The 22,822-nt window shown below is 44.6% G+C and overlaps 1 protein-coding gene across 3 annotated transcripts in view; it reads right to left on the bottom strand.

Annotated features, from left to right (window-relative positions):
* Positions 1 to 16,994, bottom strand: part of TRIM36 (tripartite motif containing 36) — a 34,080-nt gene extending 17,086 nt beyond the window's left edge. The window contains exons 1-4 of one of the 3 annotated variants that reach the window (XM_046000066.1): positions 16,692 to 16,994; positions 14,383 to 14,617; positions 5,976 to 6,301; positions 2,833 to 2,979 (exon numbers count right to left, since the gene is read on the bottom strand). In XM_046000066.1, coding sequence (XP_045856022.1) covers positions 2,833 to 2,979; positions 5,976 to 6,301; positions 14,383 to 14,617; positions 16,692 to 16,718 — 735 coding nt within the window. In that variant the 5' untranslated portion in view covers positions 16,719 to 16,994. Of the gene's footprint in view, positions 1 to 2,832; positions 2,980 to 5,975; positions 6,302 to 6,844; positions 7,067 to 10,282; positions 10,300 to 14,382; positions 14,618 to 16,691 lie in introns of those variants that run through there. The other 2 variants (XM_046000067.1, XM_046000068.1) reach the window with 2 other exon arrangements.
* Positions 16,995 to 22,822: the final 5,828 nt, after the last annotated feature.

Genomic DNA, 22,822 nt, shown 5'->3' on the forward strand with positions numbered 1-22,822 from the left:
TCCACCACTGGAAGGGCACCCTCAATTCCAAGGACAGGTCAGACACTCCAACTGGTATCCGATCTGGTATCAGAAGCCAGATCGAACAGGGGCAGATGGGAAGCCCAGCTCCAGCCTCAGCTTTCTCAACAAACAGCAGTAATGAGATGGACAAGGTCACACCACCGTAATGCTCATTTTCCTTCTGTCTTTGTAACACTCGTGTCTGTAAAAATGAAAATAGTAGAGGGGTGCCTCGGTGGTGCAGCTGGTCAGGCATTCATTCATCTCTTGGGTTCGGCTCAGGAAGCCATCTTAAGATCATGAGATCAAGCCCTATGTCTGGCTCCACGCTCAGTGAGGAGTCAGCCTGACTTTCTCTCTCTCTCCCTCTGCCCCTGGCCCCCATGCTCTCCCTCCAAAATAAATGCATCTTAAAAAAAATGGAAATAATATAAACGTATCATGTAGCCCTCCTGCTTAAAACCCAGAAGTAAGTAAAAAGGAAGATCTAAGGACATCTGTTTGCTGTTTTTGGCAAAGGGGTCAATCTAAACAAGTTTATCCTCATTAAAAAGTGAGTAAATTAGGCTCTCTGCTCCGCAGGGAGCCTGCTTCCTCCTCTCTCTCTGCCTGCCTCTCTGCCTAGTTGTGATTTCTCTCTGTCAAATAAATATTTTAAAAAAAGTGAGTAAATTGAAAAACACATGATGCAGTCTACTGGAAGAAGAAAAAAGTCTGAAACATTAGGAGAAAAGTTAACAACGGAGTGAAAGAGTAACTAAAGGGATGCTACTATCAAAGATTTATTCGTTACAGAAAAAAATTTTTGGACAGCTTGTATAAGATCAAACCACTAAGAAACGAAAAGAAGAGGTGTCAAAAGTTAAATTTAGGAGCACCTGGGTGGCTCAGGCAGTTAAGTGTCTGCCTTTGGCTCAGGTCTTGATCCCAGGGTCCAGGGACTGAGTTCCGCATTGGGCTCCCTTCTCAGCAGGAAGTCTGCTTTTCCCTCTCCACTCCCCCTGCTTGTGCTCTCTCGCCATCAATCTGTCAAATAAATAAATAAAATCTTAAAAAAAAAAAAAGTTAAATTTAATTAGCAAACAATGGTAATGCCACTGAGGGGCACAAATGGGTAACAAAGACTGGATCTACTTTCCCACCTGAAAAAAAACTTGAAACCTAACAGAATATTTGAAACGGCTCTCAAAAGACACTGGACATCAAGAACGAGAGTCCTGAGAGAGGGAAACAAGACAGGCCCATGTCTGCGCCCACCATCCTGTCTAGACCCAGCGTCCTCCAAGGCCAAAGGCAGAGGAGAACTCAGGGGACCAGCGTCTCCAGGAGATGAAGAGACAAAGCTGAGAAGTCCAGGGAGGCCAGAGCCTGTAAATCAAAATCCTCAAGAACAGAAAGTGCCAGAAAGAACTCTGGAGAGTGTACCAAGGGTCCCTGTGGCTTATTCAGCAGAATACTGACCAATTCCCATGTTGGAGGAAACTCTCAGAGGCCAGGGAAAGGATCACCAGAAAGATGACAAAGAACAACTCCAGGAGCTCACACCCGGCTGGAAATAGTGCCTGTGACGCACCAAACAAATTAAACAAATCAAAAACCCCTCGAAACTCAAAATCCAAAAGGCATTGAGAAGAGTAAAGGAGAAGAGAAGTCTGGTAAAAACCAGTCCCAGAACTGAATGATGCTCTGTCCTAACTTAAAGCAAGACCCAAAAGCAGTCAACTGTTCTGATGGAAATTAATCACACATTAGAAGAAAACTCAAGAATGTCAGTAGGTCATGAAGTATCCACTGCCCAACAAGGTAAAATTTACAAAATTGACCAGCAATGACGGATGACAGAATCAGTAGACCAGGACAATAGAACGGTTATGCCCATAATCTGCATAGTCAAAGCAGGAGAAGGACTGAGCATGATAGACGTATCAAATGCAGAAGAGAAAGCCATGTGGATAAGAATGAATTTGATCTAGGCCCCAAAAGGCATGTACATACCATTAAAGGTAGAAAGGAAACTCACTAAAACAAGTGGTGGATTTATGAAAGAAGATCTCATTTTAAAAGAAAAAAGAATAAAACAAACAAGAAACAGCATTATACCACTGCCTCCCTTGCTGTAGCTTATCAAACAAGTCTGAAAGTTTTCAAAGGTCCGTGTATAAGTTTCCGAAGAGAGAGCCAGGAAGTGACTCAGTTTTAGGTGGTAAGGGTCCCACTAGACCCTTACTGTAAGTAAGTTTCCACTATTTCTAAGCAACAGGAATTAAGTGCCTTAACATAGCTACTGTCCCTCACGGTATGGCAATCCCACACACACACTCAACATGCGTGTCATTTCCACACACACTCAACAGGTGTGGCATTCCCACACACACACTCAACAGGTGTGGCATTCCCACATACATACTCAACAGGCGTATCTTTTCCACACACACACAGACACACATTCAACAGGTTTGTCATTTCCACACACATACACAAACACACACACACCCTCAAAAGGGTTGTCAGTTCCACACACACTCAACAAGAGTGTCATTTCTACACACACCCAACCACAAGCACTGGGCTCATGTGGGGATCATCATGGAGTGGTCTTCACCCCCTTCTTTTCCAGAACCAGCCCATCAAGACGACCAAGGATTGCCAAGTCGAACACACTAACAACCTCGCATTACATCACTGAGGGACCCTCTACGTTGATGACTCATTGCAGTAAAACGAGACCATACTTCAGCCATGATTTTATAATGAAAAAGCTAAAGGCATAAAGTAAAACCAAAGTTGTAAAAGACTCAACACTTAGTTCCCCAAACACACAAATCCTACCTTTAAGGTTTTGTAGGCGCTGCTCATGGTGGTCACCCGGTGATTGGAATGATTACCGCCCAACTTACAGAGATGACACACCGGCCTCCGACACAACTCACAGTACATGTTTATTCTCTCCGTCTCGTGTTCTGGGCACATTAAAATCTATTGAGTGCAGAACAAAGGTGTAATTTGGGTTTTCAGAGCTTCCAGGATACTCAAAGTCCCCAAATACAAAGACATGCTTTGCAAAAATCACTAAATAAAGCCACTTAAAGGAATAAAAGTGTGAAAAAATACAATAAAAGTGCAAAAGCATTTGGTGGATTAGAATTACTATTTCTCAATTTGAGGGTTCAAATGGTTAGTTAAATCTGTAGATGCCATTGCCCCTAAATTTGGCAGCAAGGTGGTGGAAATTTCACTATCAGGCTTTCTTGCTGAATCCAGACAGAAGAGCCCTGGGTTGCACTGACCAGGCAAACCTGAATGACACGACTGGCATTTTTGCAAGGTACCACAGCAAATAACTGATGGGAACCCAGGCCCTCACCGTCCTAGTGAGAAATCACCTACTAAGGAAGGGGGCACCTGGATGGCTCATTCCACCAAGCACAACTCGGTCTGGGGCTTGTGAGTTTGAGCCACACATGGGGCAGAGAGATTACTTAAAATTAAAACAAACAGACAAAAAAAGCAACCTGGTATTAAGGAGCCTTGGAACACTTTCTGATACATGTTTCCAGATGTTTGCTTTTACGTATTAATCATGAACACACTGGCCAAATTTAGAACTGTTGTGGTGGTGGTGGTGTTGTTTTCCAAACTCTCTTTCTCATCTAAGTCGCTACCTTCTTATTTACTCTATAAACTATCACCATAGGTATGTCTGAAATTGTACACGAAGTAACAAGAGGAGATTCCTTTAGACTAGTGTGTCCATGAAATCAAAAAGCTGTCCGTGGCTCCTAGAGTTCCCATTAGAGTTCCCATTTTCAGCAATGGTTTGATAGTATCGAGACACAAAGGAAACATTCACTACAAAAACTCCTACACCAACGGGCAGGACCAGGAGAAAAACAACTGGAAACAAATTTAAAATCTCCACCATGTCCAACCTCCTACATTTTCAAAACCACTACATGTATTTATTATTGTTTTAATTCCAGCAGAGTTAACACACAATGTTGCATTAAGTTTTCAAAACCAGTTACATTTTAAGCATAAATATAAAATCTGGCTCTCTACAAGGATGGATGGTAAGAACTCAAAGTCATAGGCAAATATTCTGTAAGGGGCAACTTTGTAGAATTTTACTATATGGCTGTATATTTACTGTATATTTACTGTAATTTAAGGAAAACAAAATTTTCCTCAATGTAACCTATCCTACCTCTTCAATTCTCTCTTACCAATCTTTTACTGTATTTGTTAAGTAGAGTTAAGTCTGCAATGTAGACTCAAAAGAATTTTACTCAAGATTTCATGTGTTTTAAATTGTAACAACCCAAGTCTAATATAATTCATTTAATCATCATAGGTTCTTTCATAATGGAACAGTATTAATCAATCTTCTAAAAGAGGCATTAAAGCACCAAGTTGAAGTCATAAACTGTTGTGACCTGGCGCATTTAAAATGAGGTAAGGAACAGAATAGGGGCTTAAAAACTCTTTGGTAAATCTACTGCCACATGGACACAGTTCTGAAAACAGAGTCAAAGTGTGGAAGCACAGACTGCTTTTGTTTAAGCAACCAGTCCTGTCCCACAGAGAATGATGTCAGAGGGGTGCCTGACTGACTCAGTCAGTAGACCACATGACCCGTGAGCTCATGCTTAGTGAGTTCAAGCCCCACAATGGGCACAGAGTTTACTTTACAAAAAAATTTCCCATTTATACATATATATACACACACACACATATATATACATATATATACACACATATATATACACATATATATATACACACATATGTGTGTGTGTGTGTGTGTGTGTGTGTGTGTGTGTGTGTGTGTATGATGTTACACATACTCAGTTCATAGTTTCAAGATAACTTCAGGGTTTTTTTGTCCCCCCCCCCTTTTTTTTAAGTAGGCTCCACACCCACCATGGAGCCCAATGCAGGGCTCAAACTCATGACCCTGCAATCAAGACCTGGGCTGAGATCAAGGGTCAGACGCTTAACCAACTGAGTCACCCAGGCGTGTCCCATTTTTCTACTACAAATTAATATGAGGGCAAAGTTTTATGCTCAAGAATGTAAATAGATTTTCACACACAAGTTACTAAAGTGGAAGGAATAAGAACTTTAATCAAAAGAATCTATTAGGTTTTTTCTTTTTAAACCTATCTTAATCAGAAAGCAGTACAAATGAGGATATCCAAACATCATTCTGCTTTTCAATCACTGCAGGGCAAACAACAGTGCATAAGGGTCCTGGGAGCATTATCAGAGAGATTACCCAGAATATTTAAGAAATGCAAATTCCACTTCAGATTATTATATGAACAAGCTTCAGAACCTTAGGCTGTACTTACTGTCATTTATCCCTAGCACAAGTTTAGCTAATTGAAAGTATCAGAAAAATGCTTCCCAATCAAATCTTTCAAGACAACTAGGGGTTCACCACTTAAAGCACACAAAGCTTTTGAACTTCACACCCTTCTCAATCTCAGAGTACCCCTGAGACAACGCAGCCTTTCCTCTGTTTGCAGAGGTATCACCACGAACATTTGATCATGTGCTCCATTACCCTGGGTTGTGACATGGAGATCCAGAATTCTGCCTTCAGGCTGTGTGGAGACGTTTAGCCACCTACAAAAAACTCCAGATACCAGGCCTCAATTTCTTGTACAGGTTTCTTTTTTTTTTTTTTTTTTAGTGTGCTCATTTTTTTTTAACATAGAGGTAACATACAGGTTTCTATGTCCATGAACACCATCTTATTTTTAGCTAGCTCTTTGTAGTAAGCTCTACGCTGCACGTGGGACTTGAACTCACAATCCCAAGATCGAGTCACATACTCTACCGACCGGGCCAGCTGGGCGCCCCTCTTATACAGGTTTTTCAAGCTCTTCCCATTCTTGCTGTCAAGCTCTGGACACGTTACAATTCCTTTTGCAATACGAATATTCTAACGCAGCCAAAACTGCTCTTACCTTGGGCCTGAAGTTGGTAGTTGGACCCACATACTCGTGCTGAGCTTTCACCGTACCCCACGGGTGGTAAATTTTGAAGCACTCATTGCAGTAGCTCGCGCTACAGTCCATGCAACTCTTGGTGGACTCCTGGGGTGGGGGCTTACAGAGGTCACACATGATGGCCGTGGCCGCCCTAGCTGCCTGCCGGTACCTCTCCACGATAGTTTCCAAAGTGAAATTGCGAAACAGACCACTGATTCCTCGTTCTCCGAGATCCACATCGTGCTCACAGCCGGGGCAAGGGAAAGTGGTTGTCCTAGGGGTCAGGGAACCGCGCTTCCAGCCTGTGTGATTGGAAGTCCTTGTTTAGTTATGTCAGTAGGAAAACGAACAGAATGAAGAAGAAAGGAGTGATGATTTGGAGACAGATCTACATACATAGCTCCCCCCCCACCCCCTCCCTCCTGCCCAGAAATAATACTCGAAGTGACTCCACTGGAATCAGTGTTCTAAAAAGGCTTAATGCTTGTTCTTGTATACAAAAGACAAGCTCCACTTACTAGACCCATATCAAAGAGGAAAGGAAAAGCTATAGTAAATCCCATAAAAAAAACCACCATCAAACCAGATATATGGACTAAACACAGAATACAATACTACACAGGGTCATAATTTGTTAATTATATCATTAATATTCGTAGTTATTTCTGTATCTCATATCCACTAATTTGGTTTTCATTTAAGTGAATACAGCCTTGGCTGATGGATAAAATTGCATATGTAAATGACAGGAGTCCCCAACCCGTGCCCCAGGGATAGGCTCCAAAAAGATCCAAACAGTTCCGTACACTATTTGAAACTGTATGCAAAATTTTCCATCTATATACCTATGGTTATTTTCCGGTTCAACAACCCATAGCTTTGACTGGATTCACAAAAACGGTTAAGAACCGCTGTGAGAGAGAGTTTCCCACGGTAGTATTGTTTTAGCTGGGTAGGCTAAGTCATTCGTTAACTGAGTACAAGCTCTCAAAGAGTGAAAAGCTCATCCATACACCTAGACTCTAGTGACTTTAAGAGGGACCAACCATTTAGTATCTTCTTATGACCTGAAAAAAAGAATCATTAAAATTACTTAATTCAGTAAGGCACAAGTTGACCCAGAAAGTATTATAAACTATTTTCCAAGATATACGTAACACAGTCAATGACCATACATAGCACACTTCTGTTCAATATTACCCTGATTTTAGCAGGGCAAGAAAACAAGACGTGACCATCCTTAGTCCTTACCTACAGGTTCACAGGAATCTGGGGCTGTCCCTTTAGCCTAAGTACATGCCTATCACATTCCCGGCTCTCCTTCGTGAATCTACCCTGCCAGCACAAGTCTTGGTTGCCCACCACGTTAACTACCTAATTTATAAACACAAAACTTCTTCACCTAAAGCCCTCCTTCATTCTGCCAGGGATCCAGTACCAAAAACGAACGGCTGAAGTTTGCGTACCACGTTTAGAAAAGGTCTTTCAACAGCTACGTTAACAGTGCTTGGCACATTACCATCATCATTGGACAGACTGTCTTCAAACAGGTCTGGCATGATGTCACTGAAGATACAATTCAGCCATCAGCCCAGAATATTATTCATTTGAAGTGACTCTACAGCATGCTAAGGGGCCCTGGGTCCCCAAAACTACTTGTGCAGAAAACATGCAGAGTATTGTTAAGATCTTCGTTTACCTTGACATTTCTAAACCTATAAAAAAAAAAAAAGGCATGACAAAAAAACTGCCCCATAAAAATGAGAAAACACTACATAAAATGTATTCTTATAATAATTCTCAAAACATGCAACGCAAGTCCAAGGTATTTCACAACATGGCAGGCATAGAACAAAATAAGCTGCAAAGCCACTTTTCAGACACATGCCAATAAACGTTTCATTCCATGAAAAGACAAGCTGAGAATTCTGGAAGTGACAGAGTGCAGTGGTCAAGTTGAAACAAATGGAAAGTCACATTTCACTGCATGCTTCCCCACATGACCCAGATGATAGAAATCAAAATGGAGATTATTAAAAAAAAAAAGTGGGTTACTAGTGGTTTTATTCATTGAAGGTGGCGATCAATTTAAGGAACAGGATCAAACCAAACTAAATCACGACAACAAAGTCATGCTTTACTATATACTGGTGACACCCAGACTGTAGACTTCAGGTTCAGAAATTTGAACAAAAGACAGTTCATCCCTTTTCTGTAAACCTCTTTTATTTTTGTTCCAAAAATAAGGTGTAAAGCATCTCACTAGCTTAATGAGACAAAATATTAAGACAATATACCTTAGCTGTTTTCCTAAACAGATCTTTAAAAAAAAGTCTCCCATTTTTCTGTGAATGCCAAATCACTTATGTTTTTTAGTTCATCTGTCTTAGATTCCACCACTGTTTTCAAAAGCAAATGATAGAGTGTATGTTCTGGGCAATAAGGAAACAGAAGAGACCTAAGGATATTCTGGGAAGTAAGTCTAGGGAAAAAAAAAAAAAAAAAAAAGACCGTGGAACTAAGAATGAAACACAACAGAGTCAACTTTTTACTCCTTGTAGCTTTGCTGTCTACTATAGTAACCATCAGCCAAATGTCACTATCTAAATTTAATTTAAAGATTCAGTTCCTTGGTTGCACTAGCCACATTTCAAATTCTCAAGAACCACCTGTGACCAATGACTCCCATATTCTAGAACACAGGGTCAAACAAACATTCCCATGATCACAGAATGTTCCACTGGGCGATACTCCTCTATAGCATGACATAATGAGAAAAAAGGAATGACTTTGGAAGGTAAGGAAGCAATGCAGGCCAAGCAATGCAACTGTGTACGTCAAACTGCATTTATGGGGCCGATAATATGGGGCCAAAACCATCACCTTGCAGCATCAGTTCTTTCCCCCACATTCCCCGACCTCAAGGACAGATTAAACAAGTGTAACTCGTGATACAATTTTAAAATGAAGACTCCTGAAAAATCTTCCAATTGGTTTATAGCCAATCTCCCCCCAAAATGAGAGCTTTCAGGCACTATTAAGTTCTGTCGTTTAAGTATCAAAGAGACAATCAAGTATTTCAAAACCGAGTCAGTTCAGATCCGGTTCAACACCTCAGATTGCTCCATCCTCCCCCATATTCTGACTACAAGCTACTTCCCCTGTTACCTCCCAGGCAGAGGTGAGTGTCTCCCCTAATGCTGGATATTCAGGTTGGGCTTCTGGGTGCCTGGCAATGGGCTAATGCCTCTTTTACCCCAGCATGACCGCCCAATGCCTAGAAGTTACTATTACCTTTGAGTACTATGGTCATGTTCAACCTGCAAACCCTTTTTCTCAACTACCGTCTGAATAAAAAAATTGGAAACAAGCAATGAACGTTTTTAAAGCCAACTGCTCCTTCGTTTCCTCCTATTTACTACATCTCAACGCTGAAAATTCTCAGCAATTCGCTAAAGCCTGTGAGCGAAAGGATGACACGTGGCTTTTAGAACCATGAAGATCTGTGAACTGAGGCACACAGAGAGGAAGGTAAGGAAGACAGAAAAGGGATAACATTTCAGGTGTTTATTTTCTCCAATAAAATATAAGGTATCACCAGCATTCTACAAAAAAGTAGCCAATTTTACATTAAAGGTCAACTGGAATATAAAGAAAAAAAAATTCTTTTTAGTAAGATAGGGTTGGCCCATCATTCACCCAGAGTCAAATACTCTGGAAAGCCTGAAAAAGCAGTGTACATTCTTTACCCACAAATGGGTAAGACCTCAGTGTTAAAACTCAAACACTTTAGATCATCAACAGAGGAAAAGACACCGTATGCACAAAACAAGGGAAGGTCATTCCTATTAAACACAAAAAAACTGCCAACGCCTTTAGACCCATTTTTAAATGCAGAATAAAGTCCTGGCTCATTTAACCTCCCCAAGGTAGCAAGATGGCCGTGGACAGAAGCTTTGTTCCACTGGAAATGGAAAGGATTTTTAAGGTTATTTTTTAAAAAAAGCTCCCAACAGGGGTATGTCAATTTTCTTCAAAAATACCTTGTCATGCGGATGGACAAAAGGGAAGCATTCCTGATCGGAGCCCCCTTTAAAAACACCAGCCCTCGCTTGGAATTTAGTCCTGTTGACCTTTAAGTCATTCAGCCAATTTGTCCCCTTTCCAGAAAATTTTGAACACTTGACCACTGATGTTTAAGAACTTTATGATAAACAAGGTTATCAGAGTCAATTCTAATACTATGCTGCCTGCGGCCACACGAGCAATGAAGCATTTTCTACCTCTCCACCCCAAAGATCTCCGTTGTGACGCTGTGAACAATGAACAGAAAGCTGGATTTAGAATTTAATTTCAAAGAGAAGATTCACAACTTGTTAACAAAAGATAAAGCAGCAACTGTGTCCTGTGCACAACACAATTCTTGAGTTAACAGTAAGAAAATGGTTTTTTTTTTTTCCCCAGCACATGTGGTTATTTATGAAACCCTCGCTGTGAAGCATTCATCGAGCGGACCCTGGTGTTCAAAATTAATCATTGTTGGGGCAGCCCTGTTAGAGGCCCAAACCCTATCTTATAGATTCGTATTTTTAAACAGTCGTATCTCCAGCAACTATTGAAAATACACAGCCACAGCAAGCTTCTTTTGTTTGATTTTTTCCTTTTTTTTTTTTTTACTGAACATGTATCAACCTCATAAATAAACGTTGCTAAAATGGGCTGTATCTTCCTGACAAAAAGAAACATTAAAATGGGGGTAAAGCTTGGACACGTGACCCAAAATGTACAGTTAAGATGGCTATTTTTCTGTAACTGAATGTGTTACTGTGTTGTACACACAAACCCTACCCGCCTTTCCAGGCACCCGTTTATTGTAAAAAATCTGTCAAATCTCCCAGGCAATGATATTCAAAAAGGGCTGCGTGAGCCAACAGCGTCGGCCACATCTGCCATTTTCAATTTTCCAGGAGCCAGATTAATGAAAAGGAAACAAGTGAAATTAATTTTAATAACAGCTGTTATTTCTTTAACCCAATATGTCCAAAATACCATCACCTCAGAAGGTAAGAGAGTTACAGACTACTGGAGGTAGTTCCTAGTTGATCATCATTCTAAGTGTTTGGAATTAGGGAGGTGTTTTGTTTCCCCACACCACCTCAGCTCAAATGAGCACATCTCAACTGCTCAAGAACCACACGTGGCTGGCTAGTGGCTACTGTTCTGGGCAGTCCTGGTCTAATCAATCCCTTTATTAAACCAGTGGCAAAACTAATTTTTAGAATTCTACTCCTCCCACACCAATTGCTCAGAATAGGACTTCCTTCCCAAGTGCATCTAAATGAGGAAAAATAGAAAAAGAAAGCTTCCAAGAAAAAGGGGGGGGCATTCCTTCCCTATTAATTTCTTTTTGAATCTCTGCAAAGAAAAATCAGAGGCAAATGCCCCATACAAGGAGGGCAGCATCGTATCTGTAATGTTATCACCTCTACTCATTTAAAGCTGTTTTCCACAAGGAGGAGGGCAATCCTAAAGTCCACCTTCATTTGATAAAAGCCTCTAGGAATGACTACTACACTTAGGGCCTCCCCACCCTCTGACTGCTTTCTTTGTACTCGTTCATTTGCTCCCTATGCTCTTCTTAATGAATGACTGGGCTCTAACTATGAGGTACAGTTAAGGTTCCATACAGGGCCAGGCTATATGCTTCTCAAAAAGGAGGGACAGATCTTTTTCATTCCTCTTCAGCATTTAGCAGCACCAGCAATCAGCAGGTCAATGACGTGTGTTGACTGAATGAACGCAAATGAACACAAGGTAGGGAACTTGAGAGTGGGAGAAGATACAACAGCTGACATACAAGGACCGACCACCCAAGGCAGAAATCCCCTCTACGAGGTCTGCAAAGGGTGGTCACTCGTCCACTACTTAAAACAAGGACTTCAAACATGGACGGCCCCAATGCTGGGAGGGTCTTAGTCAAAGACGTGTTCTGGCTGCCCTATCCTGTGCTGAGCCAGCACGGATTTTTTGAATTTTTGGAATTAACTGCCAAGGTTTAAGACAGATGACAAATCAAAACCACTGTCAGGGGTTTTTTTTTGGCGGGGGGGAGAAGTAATATGACAATCTGGCACCTCCATACCCCTATGATAATGAAATAGTGTCAAGTGCCAAGTGGCTCCTGCCTGGTTAGACAAGGCGTCCATTCTAGTCCACAGAACCAGGCGCCGCTGTCTCTTAACAGGGGAGGCCTGGAGTCGGCTGGCTGCTGCTACCTGGGCTGCTGGTTTTCTTATGGCAGCTGACTTAGTGGGAAAATCAACTATTTACAGTCTCTGTACCAAAGAAGTATGGCGAAAGAGGTTCCTGTATTTATTATGCCTGGGGCCGGCTTCCCTCAATGTATCTGGTCCCTGCAGCATCATAAATCTGAGACCGCACTGGAACACTTCTACGGACGGGGCTAACAGTCTCATCTTAGGGAAGCCTGTCGTGTTTGTTTTCTTTTCCCCGCTGAGCCTGAGATCTGCATTCCTCCTTCACTCACGGATCTGGAACCTCTGCTGTAAAGACACCCAGTTTACTTTCTCTTTCTCTGGACAGCCTTCATGTTCTGCACTCTCCCTCTCAAGCTAAATATACTCTTATTTCCTGTAACTGCCCTTCGAAGTTTTCTAACTCCCTGCCCTCTCAGGACATGACACAACTTGACAGGGTTCTTCTTAAAGGAGAGCCAGGACTTCTCAGTAATTGTATTTCTGATCTTGAAAGTGTAAAGTACGGTGGAATGGATCTCTTGTTCTTGGGGAGGAAAAGGGCCACTATTACTGAGTAAGAGCCATTCTAGTAGGCTTTATAGAAATCTTGTAGCTGAGGTCTGTCATGCAACAACCACTCCACATGTATTTACTAAACATCCACAAGGCACTATCTCGGTGAGCTCCTAAATTAATTATTCATCTGTATTTCACCCAAATTCCGTAAGAATCACATATAAACACCAACCAAATGTTAAGATTAGAAGCCCATGTAAGATACAAGATTTCACAGAATTATAGAATATTAGTACGTGACTAAAATTCCTTTGAATGCTGTGTTAAATGTTAATATACAAAAAGTGAATTTCCTTGGTCAACTAACTGGGGTTCTGTCCCTGACCAGCCAACAGCTGGTCAGGTAGGATCTACCAACAGATCATCTGTTTTCTTTGGAAGGCCATTTCAAGCTACTGAAATCTGTCTTTCCCCCTCCTCCCAATGCCAGCCAGTTCCTAGCAGGGAGGGAAACCTACAAGTGATGACTTCATAATAACCATGACCCTCTCTGACCTCATACTCCCTGCATTCCCAGTCACTTCATGCTCCTTTTTTTTAATAATATATGCTTGTAATGTTTTATACATGCAAAAGAGCTTCTAAGTGATTCATGATTACCATTTAAAGAAAAATACGTGTTTTTAAAATGGCGTAATACTGCTCTTAGAGCAAATCCACTCTTATCCACTGTCTGAGGGGGCACAAAGACAATCGAGATTCCATGTCACAGCGGAGACCAGAAGAGACAGCACTGGCTAAATGCAAATGAGGGGAAGGAGATTCTAACAGGTTTTTTTTTTCCTATGTAAGATTAAAAATTTATTCCTGTGCTACAACAGGGAGAAATAAACAGAGTGGCCTAAAGGATCAAGTTTAAAAACCTCCAAGCCCAAACTGGGCAGAAATGAAGGCCTGAAGTCTGGGGCTTATGACCACTCACGTCCTCTCCTAATATCCCTAAAATGACGCTGAGATATTTCTACCCAAACGTATGCCTCCCCTTGGTCCTCACTGATGCTGTTGGCCCTGAAAATTCCCAGTGGCCCTCTTCCCTGGGATTTCAAATTCGTTTTACTCTATCTAATTCCTGCAGTGGATATCCAGAAGGAAGAAAGTAATACCACCCCAACCAGAAACAACAGTGGCTGAAGAAGAAAAAACCCTCAGGTAGAACAAAATGACACCAAATAACTCATCTCAAAAGCCTTCAACGAATAGACATTATGGCATATTCATTTACACAGTACCATAGACAGAGGATCCCCTAGTAAGTACTTCTGTGGTCCATTATTTCAACCCTCATATAAAGGACCCCAGAGATCAGAACACCCCCTAAGATACAGACGATTACTAAGGGGTCTAACACAAAGCTGGTGTTCGATAACCCACTTTTAACTGCATACCAGGAGACAAGAGAAGTTCATTCTGACATGGGAAAAAAGGGAAGGGCTTCTTTACAACTAGTTTTAATTTATCCACCCAGAAAGACCAACCCGCATAATGGCAAAAACAATTTCCCCTCCACAGATATCGCTGAAACTCCCAGGCCCCAAGCTTCTACCACATACCTGGTCTGCTAATTCTGTCAATTTTGTCCATGCTAGGGGACGGGAGCCGAAGTCGAGGACTGCTCTGATTGGAGTTGTCCGATCCCACGTCATTGAATGAGTCATCATGGGTCAGTAAGAGTTCTTTTACACACTTATGACAGATACTGTGTTGACAAGGGAGAATCAGCGGGTGGGTGAACAGCTCCTTGCATGCTGGGCAAATGAGCTCTCTTTCGATATTCTTAATGGTAACCTTGAGGAAAAGCAATCAAAATCAAAAGCTCTTAGTGGGGGAAATATATTAATGTGCTTATACCTCTTGGTAAGTAAGTACGTGTGTGTACCATGCCTAAAGGAATTAAGAAACAGTGTATAATCTGAAATTCCTTTCTGGCAATGAAATTCCCAGACCACTGGCCCCCCTCAACACCCACAGCCTGAAGGGACGCAGATATGGGAAACACTGAAGTCAGAGAAAAATCAGCATGAAATATGAGGGGACCGTAATATTCCACCAATTAGAGTTACTCAAATCATCGTGAACTCACTGATTTAGGACATCTGAGACATCCAAAAAGTAGATTACTTCAGTAAGAGGTAAGAAGCCAGCACACTAAGGATGAGCGCATGTTCCTTCCAAGCACAGTTAACTCTGTGCCCAGACAAGAGGGGGCAAAAACTGGGTTAGCCAGAATGTTCATGGAAGCCTCCTTGAAATCTATGTACAAGCTGAATCATCAGCAATCTTCTACACTAAATGTGACCAATTTTCATATGCTGCAACTGTAATGTAGCTAAAACGCTTGAGGTTCTCTTGCTGCCTAGCAAAGTGGTTATCTTAAAAGCACTTGATGAATATTAAAAGGGATGGAGAGAACTGGAAAGCACCATTTTAAGGGCTCTCAGTACTACTGGCTTGCATTATTTTCCAGGAGAAACACTGTCTCTTGCAACAACCAAAAAGGTTTGATGACCTCGTACTCATTTTACCACCCTTTCCATATGCAGTTCCCCCGCCCCCACCCCAAAAGGCAGGTGCTATGAATCTGTATTCAGCCTTCTTGTAGCTTTACAGTCTGATTTTCAAGTACTCCTAACCCTGTACAATCATTTCAATTACTGGAGCTCCAAAGAAAATTAGAATTGAATTAATTCACTTATTTTAATTAAGTAAAAATGTATGCTCTTCTCTTCCCCCTCCAGTGACACTAAGGGCTTTAATCATCCTTGACAAAAGCACTACATCCAACTAGCTTTTCTCACGGTCCATGGTCTTTCCTGTGTTTCTTGCTGCATCATCCAATAAATATTTCATAGAAGCCCGCATCATCTCAGGATTTTATTAAATTTGGAAGACCACCACGTTTCACAATTCATGGCAAAAAAAAAAAAAAATAGAATGTTCACATCTCATCTTGTTTTACCGAGAATCTGACACCTGATTCAAAGGAAAAAATATCGTTCTGAAGATCCAAAATAGGTTCAAAGAAAAATTCTGTTCTGAAGGTCCGAGACAGATTCCCATTGGATGGAAGCTGTACCTCCCAGAGGAAGATCCCGAATCCTTTCCACCTCTCTGGTACACAGAATCAGGGCGTTAAGCTTTCTAACCACAGCAGATATGAAGTAATTCTGGCCCAAAAGAAAAATGAGTTTTCATTTTAGAACCATTAAGAGAAAGGGAAGGCGGCGGCTCCCACAGTCAGGCTGTCTCAGAATCCACAGGGTTCGACGGCGAACGAGCAACTCGGCAAGAACCCCAGATTCGAGCCTTTCCAACAAAACCCCTTGCACCCCGAGAGCGGCCAGGGCCCGCCCGCCTCCAGCGCTCCAGCCGGCGAAGCCAGGGAGGAGCCTGCGCTCGCGGCGACGGCCGGCGGGGCTGGGCCGCGCCCGCGGGCGTCCGAGCGGGACCCTCGCGCCGGCCCCACGACGCTCCGGGACAAAGGGGCGGCCGGACGCGCGCCCCCAGCCGCGATGGGCGGCCGACTCCCGGAGCCGAGGCAATCCGACAGCGCGGACCCCACCAAGAGCCCCGCCCGGACGCCCCGAGGTGCTCAGGTGAGCGATCGCCGCCCCCGGTCGGCGCCCCCTCGCGGGCCCAGGGGCCCCGGGGTCCAACCCTCCGAGGGGCGGAGAGGGGTCGCCCGGATTTGCGGAACCCGGGGCGCGGAAGGCGAAGAGGAAGCGGGGCCACCACACGCCGCCCTCGCTCCTCCGGAGAAGAGGCTCCCTTCGGCTCAGGGCGGAGGAGCGCGCGGGGGGGAGGGGGGGCCGGGGAGGCGCCGTGGAGCGTGAGGCGCGGCCCCCGTCGCCCACTCACTCACCAGCGAGTCGGAACCGTCCCCTTCCATGGTAGCCTCCTGCCAGGTGTCATCAACGGCGGGGTCCGGACAGGCGGCCGTGCGGCCCGGGCAGGGTCCGGTGGGCGGGTCCCCGCGGCGGCCGTGGAGCCTGGGCTCGGAGCTGGTGAGCCGGACCCGGCCAGCGGACCGACGCGGCGAGGAGCGGGGCGGGCGAAACACAGGCGCGGAGAGCCGAGCGCGCTCCCTGCGACGGCCCCGGAATCCCGCCCCGCGGCCGGCTGCGGCGGCGGCTCCTGCGGACTGCGGCTGGGCGGGCGGCCGCGCCAGAGACCCGGGCGCCGACGCCGTGGAGGGGCGGGGCCGGGGCGGGGCCGGGGCGGGGCGGCGCCGTCGCCCGGGCAACAGCGCCCACCGCACAAAGGGGGCGGGGCGGCGCGCGGCGGCCGGGCGAGCGGGCGGGGCGGCGGCGCGCGCGCTAGGGTCCCGGCTCTCGCCGCCGCCGCCGCCCGGGCCCCGCCCCCTCCGCCGCCGCGGGCAGCCTCCGCGGGGCGGAAGCGAGGGGGCAGGGACGCGGAGGGCGGCGCCGGGGCGGGACCGGGGTGGAGCGGCCGGCGGGGCTGCCACTGACTGCGGCCCTGGCGGCCGGCCCGGCGCGGCCCCTCTGCCAGTCGTCTGGCTTTCCCCGCGCTTCGGCCGAGCACCCCCTTCAAGCCGCATTTCCTGACTCTAGACGGCCGGGGCAGGGGAGGCGAGGACCGCCGCGAGACCCCGCCCGCCGCACCCCCTCCCGGGCCGGGGCTTCCCCTAGCGGGTCCCGGTCTCCGCCCGGCTCTTCCTCCTGCTCCTCCAGCCTGGTCGTGGGGAGAACTTCACGTCCCTAACGGGTCGCCAACCACTCGTGTTCGGCTTCTGCTTTGACACCCCAGGGCGCGGCGCTGTCACGCACGACACGTTCTCGCCAGGTGGCGCGGGCTTGCGGACCCGAGTCGGCCACGCGGGAGCGCCCTCCCCGCCCGCACCCTCCCGCCCGGACAGCCGCCCTGGGGTGCCCCCTTGGGGACGGAGGGCGCGAGTCCTGGGCGCTCCGACACCCGCGCACCCACGCGGTGCTTGGCGGGCTCGGGGACCAGCTGCGTCAGATGCACCTGCCGCGACTCAAGCACCTTTCCTGTGTCTCGTTTCACCGCGACCCGAAAACAAATCACCTGGGACGGCTGGACGCCTAGGATGGGACCCCGCCACTGCCTTCCCGGCTGGCTGACTCCACCCTTCCTTGGGACCGAGAAAACGGGAGCTCTCAGCAGCTGGGGGAAGGGACCTCAGCAGCAGCCCAGGAATCCCGTTCAGGGGTGAAATGCTGCCCACTTTTACAGTCTATTTGTGTCGTAGGGAAAAGTTCCCACCATCTTCCCACAGCACGGTCAGCCCGGTAGACTCTTCTCCAACCTGGCAGTGAAGGGACCATGACGGAATGCCCTCGGTTCACCCGGGAGGTGTAGAGAGGACGTGCGCCTTGCCGAGCAAGGACTGGACTATTCTGATCCGGATTAACGCCCGCTCTGCGGCCCCATATGCTGGAGTTGAGGCTGTTTCCTTCCCACGGGTTCTGAAACATCCTAATCTAGAAGGAAATGATGCCTGCATCATTTGGTTACCTGTATTACGTACCACACCGTGTTCCCATATAGTTTTTAAGAGACTCAACCATTAAAAAGCATTATATACCAGTCTTTGGTTTTTTAAATTTATTTAATTTCATGGGTTTTTTTTATTAACACATAATGTATTGTTTCCGGGGTACAAGTCTGTGATTCATCAGTCTTAACACAATTCACAGCGCTCACCATAGCACATACACTCCCCAATGTCCATCACCCAGCCACCCCATCCCTCCCCCCACCACTGTCCCTCCAGCAACCCTGTTTGTTCCCTGACATTAAGTCTTCTATGGTTTATTTCCCTCTCTGGTTTCCTCTTGTTACATTTTCCCCCTCCCTTCTCCTGTGATCTTCTGTCTTGTTTCCCAAATTCCTCATATCAGTGAGATCATACAATTGTTTATCTGACTGACTGACTTCGTTCAGCATAATCCCTCTAGTTCATCTACGTCTTTGCAAATGGCAAGATTTCAAATTTTAATGGCTGCATAATATTCCATTGTGTATGTATACCACATCCTTATTCATCTGTGGATGGACTTCTAGGCTCTTTCCATAGTTTGGCTATTGTGGACATTGCTGCTACAAACATTCGGGTGCACGTGCCCCTTTGGATCACTACATTTGTATCTTTGGTATAAATACCCAGTAGTGCAATTACTGGGTTGTAGGGTAGCTCTATTTTTAACTTTTTGAGGGACCTCCATACTGTTTTCCAGAGTGGCTGTACAAGTTTGCATTCCCTCCAACAGTGTAGGAGGGTTCCTCTTTCTCCACATTGTCGCCAACACCCGTTGTTTCTTGACTTGGCCATTCTGACTGGTGTGAGGTGGTATCTCATTGTGGTTTCGATTTGTATTTCCCTGATGTGGAGTGATGTGGAGCACTTTTTCATGTGTCTGCTGGCCATCTGGATGTCTTCTCTGCAGAAATGTCTGTTCAGGTCTTCTGCCCATTTCTTGATTGGATTATTTGTTCTTTGGGTGTTGAATTTGATAAGTTATTTATCGATCTTGGATACTAACCCTTTATCTGATATGTTATTTGCAAATATCTTCTCCCATTCTGTCTGTTGTCTTTACATGGAAAACCCAAAACACTCCACCCCAAAACTGTTAGAACTTATACAGGAATTCGGTAAAGTGTCAGGATATAAAATCAATGCACAGAAATCAATTGCATTTCTATACAACAACGAGACAGAAGAAAAAGAAATTAAGGAGTTGATCCCATTTACAACTGCACCCAGAACTGTAAGATACCTAGGAATAAATCTAACCAAAGAAGCAAAGAATCTGTACTCAGAAAACTATAAAGTCCTCATGAAAGAAATTGAGGAAGACACAAAGAAATGGAAAAACATTCTGTGCTCATGGATTGGAAGAACAAATATTGTGAAAATGTCTATGCTACCTAGAGCAATCCACACATTTAATGCAGTATGTACCATACTATCAACTTTTTTCAAAGAAATGGAACAAATAATCCTAAAATTTATATGGAGCCAGAAAAGACCCCAAATAACCAGAGGAATGTTGAAAAAGAAAGCCAAAGTTGGTGGCATCACAATTCCAGACTTCAAGCTCTATTACAAAGCTGTCATCATCAAGACAGTATGGTCCTGGCACAGAAACAGACACATATGTCAATGGAACAGAACAGAGACCCCAGAAATGGACCCTCAACTCTATGGTCAACTAATCTTCCACAAAACAGGAAAGAATGTCCAATGGAAAAAAGACAGTCTCTTCAACAAATGGTGTTGGAAAAACTGGACAGCCACGCGCAGAAGAATGAAACTGGACCATTTCTTTACACCGCACACAAAAATAAGGCTCAAAATGGATGAAAGACCTCAATGTGAGACAGGACTCCATCAAAATCTTTGAGGAGGACACAGGCAGTAACCCCTTCGACCTCAGCCACAGCATCTTCTTCCTAGAAACATCGCCAAAGGCAAGGGAAGCAAGGGCAAAAATGGACTTCATCAAGATAAAAAGCTTTTGCACAGCAAAGGAAACAGTCAACAAAACCAAAAGATATCAGTGTTTGTTTTTAATACTGGTCTTTGGGTTAAATTATTCCCCTCTGGCTGTAATCCCAGGCAGCCCACCTGGATAGCCCTTTGGTCCAAAACTAACTAATTAATTGATTAAAAGAGATTAGAAGGCTTCATTAACATGAGCTAAAGATTAAACTTGTACAGACAACATTTGGCCAAAAATAAATTCGAAAGCCCTCCTTCCATTATGCAAATCAGACGTCACCGAGATACCATTTTCCACCCGATTCTCCAGGTTCAAAAATTATCTTAACACATTTGGCCAGAATGTGCGGAACTAGGCACATTCAAGTTTTTTCGCAACACTATAGCTTGGTAGAGCTAATTGGAAGGGAAATTCTGCAAATCCTATCAAAAACTTTAAATGCGTGTACCTTTGACTAAGCAATTCCACTTCTAAGAATTCTCCTACTGAAAGGCTTGCATGTGTGCACAAAAACCTGTACAAAGATCTTGTTGGGACCTTATTTATAGAAACTATCATCCATAATGTCCAACCATACCATGAACTATAGTGCAGCAGTTAAAATAAATGTACCGATGAGTAAGGATTTCATCCTTACTGATGAGTAAGGATTTTTAAAACATCGTGTTAGAAAAGGTAAAAAAGCCATAGATTCTCTACATTACCACTTTGGCCAAAAAAAATGAGACAAGTATATTAGCTTATATAAGAAAATTAGTAAATAAAATAAGTCTCCAACATAGAATACAAAAAAATAGCAACAGGACTATAGAGAGAGGGCTGGAATCAGGTATGGAAGACACTTTTCACTCCACTTTCTTGCATCGTGTCTACTTTATATGTGCATGTTTTCCTTCTGGAACATTTTTAATGCAATTTACATAATTAATCCATAAATGCTTTAATACATGGTCATTTAAACTCTTAACCCATGAAGTTTTAAAAGCAAAAGGGGGGAGGGGCATATTGCTAGGAAGAGAGCAAAACTTGTAAACCACCATCCTAAACCATTTTGCCACCTCTAGTCATTTCTACCTCACCCTCCGCCCTCCTCCCCCACCCCTTTGGTTGCAAGGGTTTGAGTCATTCCATCAACTTCTCTCAGCATGCATACAGACCAGCTTCCCAGTTATCAAAGATACCAAGATCTTTCCCAGTTCCTCAAATTAAAATCCTGTGGGTTTGGGTTTTTTGGTTTTGGGGAGTTTTTTGCCATTGTTTTTTGTTTTTAATCCTCCTCTCTCCTTCCCCTATACCTTTGGCTAGCCTTCAGATCCTCTTGTTTCTTCTCAGATCCTATCCTTTCTCATCCTTACACCTAATTCCCCTGCTCAGGTCCACTCCCCGTGCCTAGATTACAAGAACAGCCTACCAATTAGGTATTTACAGTTGACTTTCCATATGGGTGTCACTATCCCTGTAGCTCTATTTGCGACAGGGGCAGGGTAAGCTAAGGTCCTAGACTACAGTAGCTTAGTTTGGGACGATAGCAGAGAGGGCTCTACTTGCATGTGAATGACTTTATCTGAATGCTGGCCTGTTGAGGGACAAGAGACAGAAGGGGTGGTGAACTTGCAGTAACAGAATGAGTCTCAGATAGTATGGAGGCCCTGGAATGGCACGCTTCTCTTCTGAAGACTTCAGGAAGCTTCTGAAGGCTTTTAAGTGGGAATGATGAGAGTGATCTGTATTGTTGGGTTTCTTAAATCATTATTCTCCCAATCTGCATTGCTAGGTACCCAGGGATATCACCCTGGTACCTACCTGGCACCTATTCCTAGTTTGGAGTATCCTAGCATCTCCTCTTCTAAGACTTTCTTTTTAAAAATACGGGTTAAGGTTCGACACAAGGAAGCCTTAGCCCACACCTGCGAGCGCTCCTGGCAAGTCCATGACCTTCAGCACGCCTGCCTACATTATCTCATGCCCTTGTTGCTTAATTGCTCCTCCCTCATCAGGGAGGCCTGAGCTGGCTTGCGTCTGTCTCATCAAGTCCAAAAGGTCAGGGAAGGATGTTGTCAATTTCCCCCTACTTCAACTGCCAACAACCGGCCATTCCCTCGAGAGAGACACACACACACACACACACACACACACACACACACACTCTCTCTCTCTCTCTCTTTCTCTCTCTACCATTCAGGTTTGGTAAAGGAACGGCTCACTAAGTATTCTGTGCCGGACATTTAAAATGTAAACCTGTTACCCTTTAGGCTACCCACTACTCGCTAAACTGACCGGGTCTCTTTCCATACGGACTCCTGATGCCCACCAAGTGACTAAGTTCCTGGCAAAGTCAGCTCCTCCCAAGCATGATACATTATTTCAGTCTCTGCTGGGCACCACCACTGGCTCTTAATCTGTTTCGTCTGAGATCAAACAGCCAGGGTACCTTTTTGTGGGTATGTCCTCAATAAGAAGTCTCGACAAGGGGATGGGGCCACATCCTCCTACATGTTGCCCCCTG

This window comes from Meles meles, chromosome 3, assembly GCF_922984935.1.
Source record: "Meles meles chromosome 3, mMelMel3.1 paternal haplotype, whole genome shotgun sequence".
Classification (NCBI taxonomy): Eukaryota; Metazoa; Chordata; class Mammalia; order Carnivora; family Mustelidae; genus Meles; species Meles meles.